The sequence below is a fragment of the Oreochromis aureus genome, linkage group 13 (assembly GCF_013358895.1).
Source record: "Oreochromis aureus strain Israel breed Guangdong linkage group 13, ZZ_aureus, whole genome shotgun sequence".
NCBI classification, from domain to species: Eukaryota; Metazoa; Chordata; class Actinopteri; order Cichliformes; family Cichlidae; genus Oreochromis; species Oreochromis aureus.
The window spans coordinates 12144458-12158180 of NC_052954.1; the positions used below are offsets into that span (position 1 = coordinate 12144458).

Here is a 13723-nt window from a genome sequence, read left to right on the forward strand (position 1 = left end):
CAGTCATTAGTTGTACGTTAATGAGAGAAATTAGGTTAGAGGAGGAAATCGGTGCCTTTGCAACCACTGCAGTAATCAGATTTTTGTTTTTGAGGCAGTGCAGGCGTAATTTAAACATATAATACTGCGGCCTGTAGAATTCTGTTCATTTTGAGTTGAAACAGTTAAACTGACTGACTAAGCAGCTCTTTTTTTTTTCTCAAGAGCCTGAATTTTACATGAAACCTTTGTTAAACTGTTGAAATTGGTTTCAAGGATGCATCAGCCACATGAAGATCAGATTACAAAACCCAGTCAAGAATGCACATACACAAGAAATCTGTATCCTACAGCAGAAGATTAGCTTTGAAAGATTTCTCATGGAGCTATAGTTTTCCTTTTTTATGTTACTGTAACAATATTGGTTTACTTCATGAAGTTTTGGGTAATCAAGTAAATTGAGAGTCTGTAAACACAGAGAGAAAAAACTGAAGTTTTTCTCGTCACCACAGGACAGGCTGCCAAAAATGCAGATGGTGAGATGAAGTAGGCTGTGTTTTCTATGGGTGTTTTAATGATCTCCTCAGGATATGACTGAAGTTAATCAAGTCTTTTCCATGGGTGCTTACCTTTGACCCTGGTCTGAATGCCTCTCACTCCTGTCTGGTCCATTTTACTGTCCTACTCACTCTGGACGCCTTCTGGTTTGTTGACTTTTCTTTCCTCTCATTGTTTTCCCAGGAAGTGGTGAAAACTGCACTGTGTGTGTATGTGTGTTTCGAAAGCAGAGCACTCTAGCATCGGTCTTTCTTCTGCAGTTGTTCTGCGGTATGTTACAAGATGGCAGAAGTCTCTCCAAACAAGAGGTTAAAATATTATCTACCACATTTCTAAAAACATGGCATACTGGCTTGTTTATTGTTTGATTTGACCTGTCATAATATTGTTGTGCATTGGATTTCAAAACAATTAAGCAAGGCCATCTTCTTTTTAAGGAAGTACAAATGAAACCTTTTAAAGTCTCTGCTCTGCAGATTTGAGTATTGCACCACTGTGGGCCACAGTTGCCACAAAAAGGGGCCACTTATTCCCAGAGGAGGCACCAGCAAACTGTTTGTGAGAGAGAAACATGAATGTAAGCTTAGCACGAGAGAACCTGGGCAGAGGGCCAAGAGCAACTCTGCGCTGCGCAGGACGTTTCAACATTGGAGCAACAGCTGATGTCTCGGGCCGCGGCGTTGCACTGGTTCCCAACTCCATGTCCAGACATCCCTGTCAAGTTTGTCCTGGGAATTGGCAAGTTCAACTCACTAAGGGAAAGCAGTGAGAACAGTTGTACAGCTAGACAAGTGGCTAAGAGGGCTAAATCAGAGCCTCCAAAAACAAAGAGTCATGAAAGTGCAAAGAAAGATGCTTGCTTCCTGGTTCCTCATGGACTAAGAGCAGTCAGAGAAAACAAAACGGAGATACAGATCAGCATTCCACAGTGGGTGATAAATGATTTGCTCCTTTGCTATTTAGGGAAAAACACAATATTAGATTTTGTTCCTAATAAAGAAATACTGCTGTTAAATACAGACATGCTCAACATACCCAAACTGTGTGTTAATGCAATTTCCCATTGGGATTAATGGCAATCTATTTAAAGACTGTTGACTTATCCATTATCATTACATACCTTATGTGCACCAGACTCTAAAGGAACAGTCTTATAAGGGTGGAAACTCTAAAGACAATTTAGTGAGAGCACTATCAATACCATATGTACTCCTACATTAAAGATAACACCAGCACGTAGGTCCTCCGTCAAAGAGATGTGCACCCAGTATAGTGTAGTCAGTAGGAAGGACAATGACATTTTCTTTTTTTTCATTTCGGCTCTGTACTCATGCGCATTGTATCTAAGCCGAAAAGACTAGAACTTAAAGTACAGCAAACCACGTTAAAGGAATAGTAAATAATTTTCTTAGGTTATTTGATAGAAAAAAAAAAGACTTCTTTCAAACTATATATGCCCATTTAACATTTATTCATGCATATTTTCATCATCTCTTTCTCATTATGTCTCCTCACCTCAAGCCTCATCTCCTGAAGTCAGGGCTACAACACACAAAAAAGTGCACAAACATGTTTATTTATTCCAAGTATTGTCGCAGTTACTTATTATCATCAGACATTCGACCCTCTGAACAGCTGGCTCAAGCGTCCTAAAAATCACATTGATTGTATTCTCACATTGCATGAGACTTCATTTGCTAAGTGTCCAAGTTCAACAATCTTAGATCCAGTTCAAGGAAGGAAACGCCAGCGAACAGCAGCAAAAACAGCAGCGCTTACGGGCAGAAAAGTTAAGGATATCCTCAACAACTCACCTCAGGATTGCTGTCATTGGACAATAATGAACTTTTTAGTTTTACAGTCTCCTACAGCAGGCACTGTTGCTAGGATTATGTATTTGAATTGGGAAGGGTAAGAAAACAGAATTCAGTTAAGTGCAACCTGCAATCTACTGTCGTCTATTGAACTTTAAAAAGCCCATTGACATCAGGCTTGAATTCTGTATGATAGGACCGTGCAGATTTTTGCCTGCTGAAATGTTTGTTTAGAAGTTCTGTTCATTTTTTTGTCTTGCAGTCTTGCAGCAAAAAACTTTTATTGATTGACTGATTTGTACTTGACACAAACCCAGCAGCTACCCAACACAATCCAATATGTGCTTAACTTGATGAAGATTAAACATAACCCCTTAAAGCCTCCCCCAAAAAATCAAAACCTGAAGATTGCTGTATTACAGGAGTAGGAGAACACCTTAAGTAACGGTACCATGCTAATTTGTACATTTCAGGCATCATTAACTGTAAAGGCTTTGCTACCAAATTATCAAGCTTTTGACTTTGTTATTATCTGCTTTTCATTATGGATAAGTGGGTGTAATCCCTTATAGCTCAATGTTGGCAATTGAACATTATAATCACTGTTTTCTTGCAGACCTAATGTGATGGGGGAACATAGCCAGTAAAACAAATCATTATTATACATGCCGAGTGTGCCGCATTTCCAGAACTGCAAGCTCTCGGCTGATAAAACAATTTGTAAAATTCTTTTTTATTAATAAACATGGTCTTATGGGCCTTTTGTGAAGGAGCTTTTTGCTGCAAAGAAGCAGAGTTTAATGCCAGCCTGCGATACCTGGATAGAGCTGTAGAGATTCTATTCACTGACATAAAGACAACTGTTCTGGGCTGGTCCCAAGACATTAGTCATCCACTGATGGCTTGTGTAAAAAATCATTTGGCCTCAGGAGCAAGAGTTTTGTACAGAAATAAAGAATATGGTAAGCTGAGCTTCTTTCATAACCCCAAAGAAACATCTCAGTTTCACACGATTAATGTTATGTAACTTTTGAAAACAATGTGATGTAATGTGTAAGAAAATATTTAACCAATATGCAGTTTGAGTGAAGAAATAGCTCTTTACAGATCTCACAAATGTCACTACTAAAAGTCACCTTGCAATTGTGCACGTTAGATATTTGGGCTTTGTTCTCTTGCAGAGAGATTCTGTTGAATGTTCAGAAATCTTAGTTACGATGCTAAACATTTTCCAAAACAAATTTTGGTAAGGCTCAATTTATACTAATAGATTTGATGGTAAAAAGCATTCCTGAAGGTGTGAAATTGAAAAGATTATAGCCTATAGGTAACAATTTCCCCTGATTGTCATTAAAATACTGATTGTAATTGCTTAGTATCATAGTAACTCATAGTAACACACATCCAGTTTCAAAGGCTCTATGATGAAGTTCACGATTGATGGATTTCAGTCTATATTTATATTGTCAGACTGATTTGATTTGTGTGTTTCATAATCTATGTTGGTATTGTCTTTTCTAATGATGAATATTATTCTTGATGTGCTGACTCTAGTTGCTAATTGTACCACAGGCACCAACAGAAAGAAACCAGACATGATGCTATCAATCACTGGGTAGTAAACTTAAGAATAGATAATAATATCTTGAAGTGTTGACACAGTTTTTGTAGTTTTGCCTCTGTACACCACCAGATTGGATTCTAATTTAAACAATTAAGATGTGATTGAAGTGGAAACTTTCAGATTTAATTCAGGGGATTTAACAAAGGTATTGCACTAACTGTCTTTTAGTCTGGACCTGTTGTTCTTAAGTGTATTGGGTGGTTTGCACCTTGTTGTAAATGCTCTGTAGTTTCACTCTGAAAGGCATTTCTTGATCGTGGACTTTAACAGTGATACACCTACTTTCTTAAATTTGTCATGAAATAATGCAGCAACAGGCTTCATGAACATGGACATGAAACTAGTTGTCAGTCAGTTATCCACTTACTTTTGAGCCTCTGAAAACGGTGGACTGTGCATAACTGTGTATAAAAATGGCTGTATCTCCTAAAGAGGTAGTCCAGTACCTTTTTAAACTCGTTGAATTACGGATGAAAATCTGCCCTTCAATCACATCTTGATTGTTTGATTTAAAATCTACTCTCATGATGTACAAAGGAAACTGTCATACTGTCATGTAGTCATACTGTCATGTAGTACTTGAGTGGCAAACTGCCTAACAGCCTATCACCATGTAAATACAGCTTCATTTTGGAGACATTCACATTGGTTTGTGGGTCGGTGCTTTTAATATGCTTTCTGCTCTCTGTATTGTATTGTCATGCTAATGGACCATGTAAGACACACTTGTCCTAGTTGTAGTTTATTATTTGAAGTAGACTTGTCCAAGTTTTCTTGATGGGTGACCGTTAGTGTCATTACCGGCAGATTTAAAAAGACTTCCAAAACAGCAGCTTTTCAGAAATACAGACAGCCTCATTTTTAGCCTGATGACAGTGCACATTTGAGATTATCCAGGGACTTCTGAAAGAGCCTTAAGTGCAAGAGGTCAGGATTTTCTCAAACTTAGGAAGACATGTAATCCTTTAATTGAAGCAAAAAAACCAACAAAAAAACCCAAACCCAGACAGTTTGCAGAAAATGGTTTTTTTATATGTCCGCACATGGGAGAGAATGTCAAATAAGAAATAATTGGAAGGTGGTGTTAAAGTTTCACATTCACTTTCTTATGAGGACAAAAGAAGATATCAAAGGATGAACTGGCTTGGTCAGCTTCCCAGCACTATGTGTCTGTTTGCAAAGAACAACTGCATAGCGTGTTAGCCAGGCCCTTGCTTTTAGTCAACAAATTCCTGCCAGATTAGGCAACAAGCTGCTGTTTCTGCACAGCACATCTTACATACCATGAAATCATTCCATGACAAATAGAGCAGAGACCCCAGAAATGGTTTCTCTGCTTGTGCCAAACTGGAAGGCCTTTTAAATTAAAGGAGAATGAATTGTTTCACACTCAATAAATAATTTGGCTTGTTTTAGCGTGCTGTGCCTTAGACCAAGCATAAACTTAAAGTTAGTAGAAAATTGATGGGTATGTGTCCAAGCATATGGAGCCATGTGCAGCACTGTTATCTGCATTAATGGAGTGTGCTCTATTGCTGCAAAATACCCTAATCCTGTGTTCAGTTTAAAAAAAAAAAAAAAAAAAAAAAAAAAGCTTTACTGTGATTCTTCTACTGCATGTGACAGCAGTAAGGCCAGTTGTGGAACTCATCATATGAGGGGCTTTATACTCGCGTAGTGTGTCCATTATTTAACCACTTTGTCTCACTATAAAATTTGCAGCTGTTTCGTGTAATGATGGGAAGTTGAATTTAGTTTGTAATCGGTGTATCAAAGCATGCCGGCATGCACCGTCTCACCAAAATGTGCCCACTGTTAGATAGGTAATAGAACCTTTTATGTTAACTGTCTCTCTGTTTTGGTTTATACAGGTGAAAAATTCAACCTGGTGGCCAATTTTCTGAAGCGACACTCCAGTCTCAGATGTATTGTCAAGCAGGGTAAGTGACCTACATGCTTTCAATAAATCCATCCCCAGTTAAAACTCAGAAATAGACCTCTCAAGGGTTTATACTCAGCCAAATTTCCCACAGAATGAGTGAGGCATCTGTGGTCTGGATGTTGATGTTTCTCCCCCTCACTTGTTTTTATGTCCTGTCCCTACCTGATCGGGGTGTTGTTGAGAACAAGCGCCCATTAAGTGGTTCCCTTGAGAGGCTACTGAGAGAGGCAGAGAGAGAAGGATTCCTTAGCTGTCTGTGGAGGGCAGTGAGAATCTATCTCCATGGCTCATCTAATGCCTGTGACCCTTGGCCACCTTTTCATGGGACCAACATGGTTCTCTTCCTGTCAGTAAAGTTAATATCTGCTCCTTGGGGGAGGACCAGGCCTTGCCTGTTGAGGCAACGGTGACCTGTTGCTGGCTGAGATGACGGCTTCTCTCAGCAGGTCCATTACACATCAAATTAGACTCGGTCTCCTGAGGTCAAAGGTTGTGTAATTTGGTCCACTGAGTTGGCAGTACATATGTGGTTAGATCATTAAAAAAAATCAATTAGCTATAAAACGGATGGTGAAAAGTTTTTATCGTGGTTGACGAGACGGCTACAAAAAACGTTCTTAAAAGGAGTTCAAGAAGCACAATAGGTCTTCTTAAAGCTATGTTACGGTAATTAGTTGGTCAGAATGCAGTGAAATATTCTGATTTAGCTGACTTAAATTTCACTCCACAATGCCAACGTTTTAAAGAATAAAGAAGAAAAAGCTGACATTTGGTGGAGCAAAGACTGTAAAGTTTGTCCAGGGGTTGGCATTAAAGGAATAGTTATGAGGTCATTGAGATTAAATGTTTTATTCCTCTTATTTAATGTGATTTGCAAATTCCATGTCAATCTACTTGTTAGAGTTCAAGAAGGCTTTTGGGTTTGCTTTAAATTTTTCCTTCGAAGAAAAGTTAGATTTCCAAAATCCAAGAAGTGCTCTGTCTAAAAGTGTCCTGAGAAATTTTCATTGAAGGTTCCAGTTTCGCTTGAAACATTTCATGAGCTCTGAACTTTTTGTCGAGCAATCAAGCAGAACCCAAACCCAACTGAAAACAGCAGACATTATAAATTTAATTATTATTAGTGTCACATGTCATCCGGGCAGAGACCTTTGGAATATAGCTGGACCTGAGTTTCTTGACATTGTTTGGAAAAGCGGCTTAAATGATCTTTCCTTCTGAAGTCAGTGAGACAGTATTATTACTCCCAAGAGCCATTGTTAATGTAAAATTTCCTAATATTTCATGCTGTTTATGCAGCTCATAAAATTCAGCAATTATGTATAAACTGCTATTTTCTCCCTGGTCTGAGGGATAGTAAATACTTGGTACTGGTAGATGTAAAAATTCAACATTGACCACAATTCCCTCTGTCTGAGTTTGACTGATAATTAGAGGTGAGCCCACGTTATTAACCAGCAGGGTCTGTGTTGTTTCTCTGCCTGCTCTCAGATTTGCGTGTGTTTCCCGAACGATATGTTGTGTGTGTGAGCCGTCCAGAAGATGCCTCAGCGCACCATAGAAACCCGAGCCTGCCCGCGGTGAGTGCTGTTTATACTCCTCTATTTCCTCTTCCAGTCGCCTGGCAAAAAGTCGTCCATGTGTCTGTGTGTTATTATAGGGATGTGCTGCCAAATTGCACTCTCGCTTATATATGCTTATCCTCTTTACAAGGGGGTGGGCTCTGAACCTACATGGGCTTTAAGGAGACCTAGTGAGAGGAAAACCAATGATCGTGGGAGGCTGGGTGAAGCGGTGCCAAGTCACGCTTTTTTGAAAAGCCCCTGCTCCCACATTTTTAATTACTTACCTGCAGAATTTTAGTTCTCTCTGTCAGTTTCAGGCATGAGGTTTTTGGGTTTGCATGCTCAAGATAACCACAACAAAACCCTCTGTCCTGCGGTTGCATGTGCATTGTTTGGGTCTTTAAGAGAGAATTCGGTTAACTTTACTGTCTGCAGTTGAATGCCGCGTGCCTTGATTAATTGGACTCAAATAAAGTTAGGTTCAGTGGGTATTTCCCTGTAGTCTGTGCTGTGTAGACCAAGTTGAACTCTTGTCAGTGCCATAAGACCTACTGCTGTAGTTCTTTTTTTGTCCGCCTGTATTATAATCAGTTGTCCTTTGGTCAGTGTTCATTTGATCTCAAACTCCCCAGAGTATTCTGGGAAAAGCCTGTGGAGCCTCTCACCTTGGCACTCACATCAAGGACAGACATCTCTCCCATCACATCCCATGATCAGTGGCCTGATGTTTTTCTACAGGGTTTTTGCTATTGTTTCCCTTTGAAATGTCTCTGCACTCTCCACAGTTTGGCTTCCAATGAAAGCAGCGATTGTAATATTTTTAGTGGAGCAACATAGTCGTCAGTGAAAAGTTCAGATTGTGTAACCAATTTTCCAGTTCAAGGAGGCACTGTTGTCGATTGCGTTCCTCTCCTCAGGATGTGGTTCTCCGGGCTCATACAGTACAAGCTGAGGGAATTGGAGGGTGGGAGTCTTGTGGTGAAGCTCTCACTAGCTCAACCTCGAGCCCGCTTTGTAAGGGAAAGATACCAGACAGAGAGGCTGAAGTTTTTCACATGACAAAAACAATAATTTGTTTACATCCCTCACTCTGTTCTTATTTGTCAGAAAGGGAGTTTTTGCAGTTTTAATGCTGCCAAGGAAGTTAGAAATCGGAAAGGAAAAAAAAGGTTTAGACTGTGAGTCACAACTGATGTAAGGTATAATGTTGCTGTCTATAAATAATGGGGTGTTTGGAGTTCTGTGTCAGAGTTGATATCATGTTTAAAAAGGGGTCTTTTATCCCCCAATTCTTGACAGCACAAGACAGGCAGTCTCAAAAAAAAAAATGCCACATTTGTCCATGTTTAGGGAGGTTTCAGGTTTGTTGTTAGGATTCAGTTTGTGTGACTAGTTGTGCAAAAATCTTCAACCACAGTGGAAATGTAGACTCATCAATGAGCAGTTTTCATAAGGTCAGGGGGTTATGTTGTGAGGGAGCTAAGGTGACATCACTGAAAGGCAGCTTCTCACTCCCACATTTGAGTGTACTCTATTTTAATTTTATACAGTTTGTTCACTCTATATTAGTCATATTTTCAACTGACATTTAGTCGGGAAGCAGAAGCATTTTCCTTCCAAACAGCCACACACGATGAGAGAAAAGGTGTGCTATATAAAAAGGTGAGATTCTTTTTCTATCAAACAACCTTCCCAGGAAGGGATTAGCAGTGTAATATGCAAACTATGGGAAAGAGCAAACTTAAGGGGGGAAAAAAAGGCCAACTCCAGCTGTTTTGGTTTCAGATGGCCATTTGCTGCAGAAACAGCCATGATTGTCCAGTTTGAAATGCTTGATTCAGCCACGTCTGACTTCAAATGTTACTGGGGCAGAGAGTGTTCAAGCATCCGGCAAATGCTTTGGTTCAGACATACTGAGTGCCATGTCTGGGATAAATGCTGAAATCCTATCAGCCTAATTGACTCTGTTTGTTAGGCACCTAGAATCCACTGTTGCTACGCAGAGGTTGGGCAATTGATGCTGCTTTGTTTTCATGAGATAATGGAAAAAAAAGGCGCACGCAGAGGATTTGAAGATTTACGTCCTTCCCTTCATAAAAGCTTGCTCCTATTGTGAGTCAGCACCAACACTGAAGAGGGCAGCATGGGAAGGAAGATCTAGTGTTTAGGATCGCGGCCGTTGTTTTTTAGTCAGGCACAGAGTGGGCAGCTGAGGTGAGTGGCGTGCTGGGCCGCAGAAGTTTGGATCAAAGGCAGAACAGATGTGTTTCCAGTCCCCCCCTCCTCTTTTGAGCTCTGGACGAGCTTGTGTGTTTACTCATGACCTCAGCACGCCTCTGTTCTTCAGAGCTCACAACAGCTAACAGCAGTCCGTTCCCAAGCGTCCAGTGTCTACTGACCTCCTCTACACCTAGGCCGAATGCATGACTATGATCTCTTACAGGTCCTCATTCCAGCCCATCTTAAACTGCTTCCAGTGATTTACATGAAGTGTGTTCAGTTAACCACTTGTCTCAGTCCTTTGACATGGGTGGATCCAGAAACTCTTGTCATTGTTTGGGGATAAGAACTGTCCCCTATTTTAGACAAGTATGTGCCCATGCATGTTTGTTGACTTTGTTGCAGAGAAGATGTGGTGAGCCTACACAAACAGGGCATGCTTGCCCTGTGGGAGCAGGGTGGGTGCATGATGAGGGGTGGAATTTGTGGACTGCATTCACGAACATCTCTGCAGGAGGTTTTTCATCCCCTGACAGTTAAATACTCTTGTTGTTTCTTGGTGCCAGTTTGAGGACTTTGTATACTTAGATGTGTCATCAAAAAAAAGCTGCTCAAAAGAAGTTCCAGTGGAAAGAATAATTCATTTTTTACAATATGAGTGTTGTGAGGGATTCAAGCATTTCAAGCTGCCACAGATTTCAAGTTGAGACACTATTATTTTGTGACAGATGAGTGGATAATTGCTTTATGGGATTGCATCTCACTGGTTTTGTATATGTTAGGTGAGGTACAAAGATATTAAAGTAATCCGAGAACAAACAATCTGACTTCCACTGTGGCAAATGAAAGTTGATGGTTCATCAGAGCCTCCCATGCTGACTTGTTAGATTTTTTTATTTGAAGTTTTTATGTTTTAACTTCCATGCTTAAAAGCTTTTGGAAAAACCTATGGGATTAACTGAAAAATGCTCTTTTTCTACAAAGCAAAATTGTTAAAGTAGTATTTAGATGAATGTGCATGTGTATTTGTGCAGACTATATACAAAAAAAGCTGTAGTGTCTATAAATATGGCATTGTATATCAATAAGCATTGTCTTTAAACACCAAGAGAAGGTTTGTCATCCTTTGCAGCAACATTTTAAACAGCTCAGAGACCTTTTGGCCACATCGCTGCATTACTTTTGAGTGCAGCTGCATTAAAAGATAACCAACATAATCGTCCTATCTGTGTTCTACCTTATCTTGGACGGCTTAGAGGCTGTTGCCTGTATTTTATGGAGGCTGTTGCTGGTTATCCTTTTGAAGTTTTTTTTCCAGGAGTCATTCAGAGTTGGAGCAAGTGCTGAGAATCTGTCCTGGTAGCCTTTTAAACCAAATGAATCATTCTCTCTGCTCTCCTTGCCCTTTTGCCAGGCTTATCGCCGTAATCTGACATCCAGATGTGCTGTTTTGTTGCAGCTCCTGTGGCGACGCTGTGTTGTTTTGGAGGCTCCGGGGCCAGGGAGGGCACTGTTGGTCTGCTCTACATGTTGTATCACGAGGAGCATTTTTCAGCTTTGTGTGGGGGCGAGCAGACTGGCTGGCGGTGGGGGGGTTAAATCCTTTTTTTTTCTCTCAGAGAGAGGTGGTAGCAACGGGTAGATGTTCTTATTTACCACCATCCCTCCCTCCTTTTTCATGGGACTCTCTCCAGCTATTTAGAGTTTGCATCATTCCTTACAAGATTAGGCCACCTCGGTTCCCACACAATTCTTACCGTTTTATCCACATAGCTTGTGATAATTATAAGGTTATTTAATCCATCTGATTTCTTCTGTAGTTGCTATATACAGAATCTTCAACCTCTAGACCCCTGCTGAAAAAAAATTATGCACAATCTCTCTCACTCTCAGTCTGTTTATCTATCTTTTCTCTACTTGCTATCTATATCCAGCCTCTTCCTCTCTTCATGCTTCTTCCTTTCTCTGACTCTCCTCTTTCACTCTCTTGCTCTTTTGAAGTCGTGCCGACAGGAACAGAAAGGCACTAAACTTTCCCAGAGAGCCTCCCTTTAGCTCCTTGTTGGTTTTTCTTTCAAGTTCATTTTCAAACGGCATTTATTCATATTAAACAGGCTAGAATACATATCAAGGCATTACAATGCAAACGATAGCACCCACATTTTTCTCAGAATTGTTGTTGTTGGGGTGGGTGTGTGAGTGTGGAGGCGAAATGAGAGTTTGTATGTGTGTCACTGTCCCAAATCCATGTTGAAGGTTAGCTGTAGCGCTGGGTATGAGAGAAAAAGTCTAAAGACCAGAGCGCTGCCCACACTGTAGCATGACTCCATCTCGACACAAAGAGGAGCCTGTGTGGAACTTCCTGTGTGAGGATTCTTGCGTTTGTGGGCATGCTGGAGAGACTGTTGAGGTCAGGCAGTGTGACTCTGTGGGGGTGCCTTTGCTTTTGTTGTGCTCCACTCTCTTTTTTTCTCTTATACACTCTGTAGTATCTTGTCTCTTGTATTTCGCCAGCTCCGCCTCCTTCCCTGCTGCCCAGCCTCCCCTCCCTCTGTCTGGCCTCTTTATTCCGTCTACCACACCACAGACCAGAGTGCAGTTGCTAGGTCTCAACACCCAGCGCAAAGCCACAATGCCCCAGCTTGCCCTCGCAGCTCGGGTCGATTTCCCCCCATTTCCCCCTTGCGTGTCGGGTCACATGTTGTCACTAGTATTGTGACGTGCGGGGGAGGACATTTATGATATTTCTCTCAGTTTTCACAACATCTGCAGGATGCCAGAGCTTACCGCACTGGCTTTCCCCATCTTAGAGTGCACATTGATCATTTTACCAACCAGTTTATATAATAGTAATGATCTGAAAAATGGCTGATGTTAAATAAACATAGCGGCCACGACCTTGAATTTTCCCAGATTTAATTTCTGTCCAGTTGTTGTTTCCCCATTGCAAAAACCAATAAAGTTTAGCGGCGTGAAGCTGTGGATAGCGGTCTCAGCCACGCTGATCCAAAGAGCGATAGCTTCAAAAGTATTGGATGGTTTGCTATGAACTTGGGCATAGCATAGCGCAGTGGCCAGAGAATAGATCCTGATTATTAATAAATCCTATTTTTGGTGATCCCTTAAATCTTGTGCCGCCACTAGATCAAATTTTTCACTTGTCAGTGAAATAGCTCAACTTTTATTACACCGAAATACACTAGAGGATAAAGCTTAACCACTGTGGCGATCCCCTAACTTTTTGCTGTCAGATTGATATGAATGTTTTTGAGTGAAATATCTAAACAGATAATTTAACAGTCATGAAACTTGTCCCTCCTCCTTTAAGCTATAAACTCGCTACCAGTACCCAGGAAAGTAGTACTCAGTACCATGGGGTTAAAACAAAACAAAAACAAAAAACAAGATCACGTTCTTTTCCTGTCAAATTTACACTGTCCGTTAACATTACAGACAGGCAGAACTTATAACGTTTGCTGCCTAGCTCCAACATTAACATTATCATTTTATTATTAGCCATAGCCTCTACCTTACTGAAATGCCTAATGTGGGCAATTGCTAATTGTTACAAAGCTAATGTTAGCATGTGTGCCAGCCAGGTTCATATTTATTACTGTTTTTAAAAATAAATAAATAAATAAATGTTGTTGGAACAGGAGCTTTACTTACCTCACAAAAATATTCCTAAAGACCAGGGTGTCTGTCTTACATATCCTTTGCCAGGGTTGTGGCGCTACTGTTCACATCTTCAGCTGCTAGTGAGGGGAGGGCCTTTCTGCCCACCCATCTGCAGCCATCCTGTGCAAAGTTATCTGCCAACTGTAGGAGGTGAAGACAGCACTGCTGGTGTCAATAGTGAAATATTTTGTGATCTGTCAAGAGACCTAAAAACAAAACAGTCAAAGAAACATAGGTTAAAATGACAAGCTTTATTTCATGACTTTTGAACTTTAAAACTGGGTCATCAGATGGATTCCTATTTAATTCTGTAGCCTAAAAATACACACACCACCCTTAAAAG

The 13723-nt window shown here is 40.6% G+C and overlaps 1 protein-coding gene across 2 annotated transcripts in view; it reads left to right on the forward strand.

Annotated features, from left to right (window-relative positions):
• LOC116318596 (SLX4 interacting protein) overlaps positions 1-13723 on the forward strand; it is a 34893-nt gene that overhangs the window by 16798 nt on the left and 4372 nt on the right. For both annotated transcript variants that reach the window (XM_031737656.2, XM_039621578.1), the window contains exons 5-6: positions 5847-5915; positions 7409-7497. In XM_031737656.2, the coding sequence (XP_031593516.1) occupies positions 5847-5915; positions 7409-7497 (158 nt within the window). The remainder of the gene's footprint in view (positions 1-5846; positions 5916-7408; positions 7498-13723) is intronic.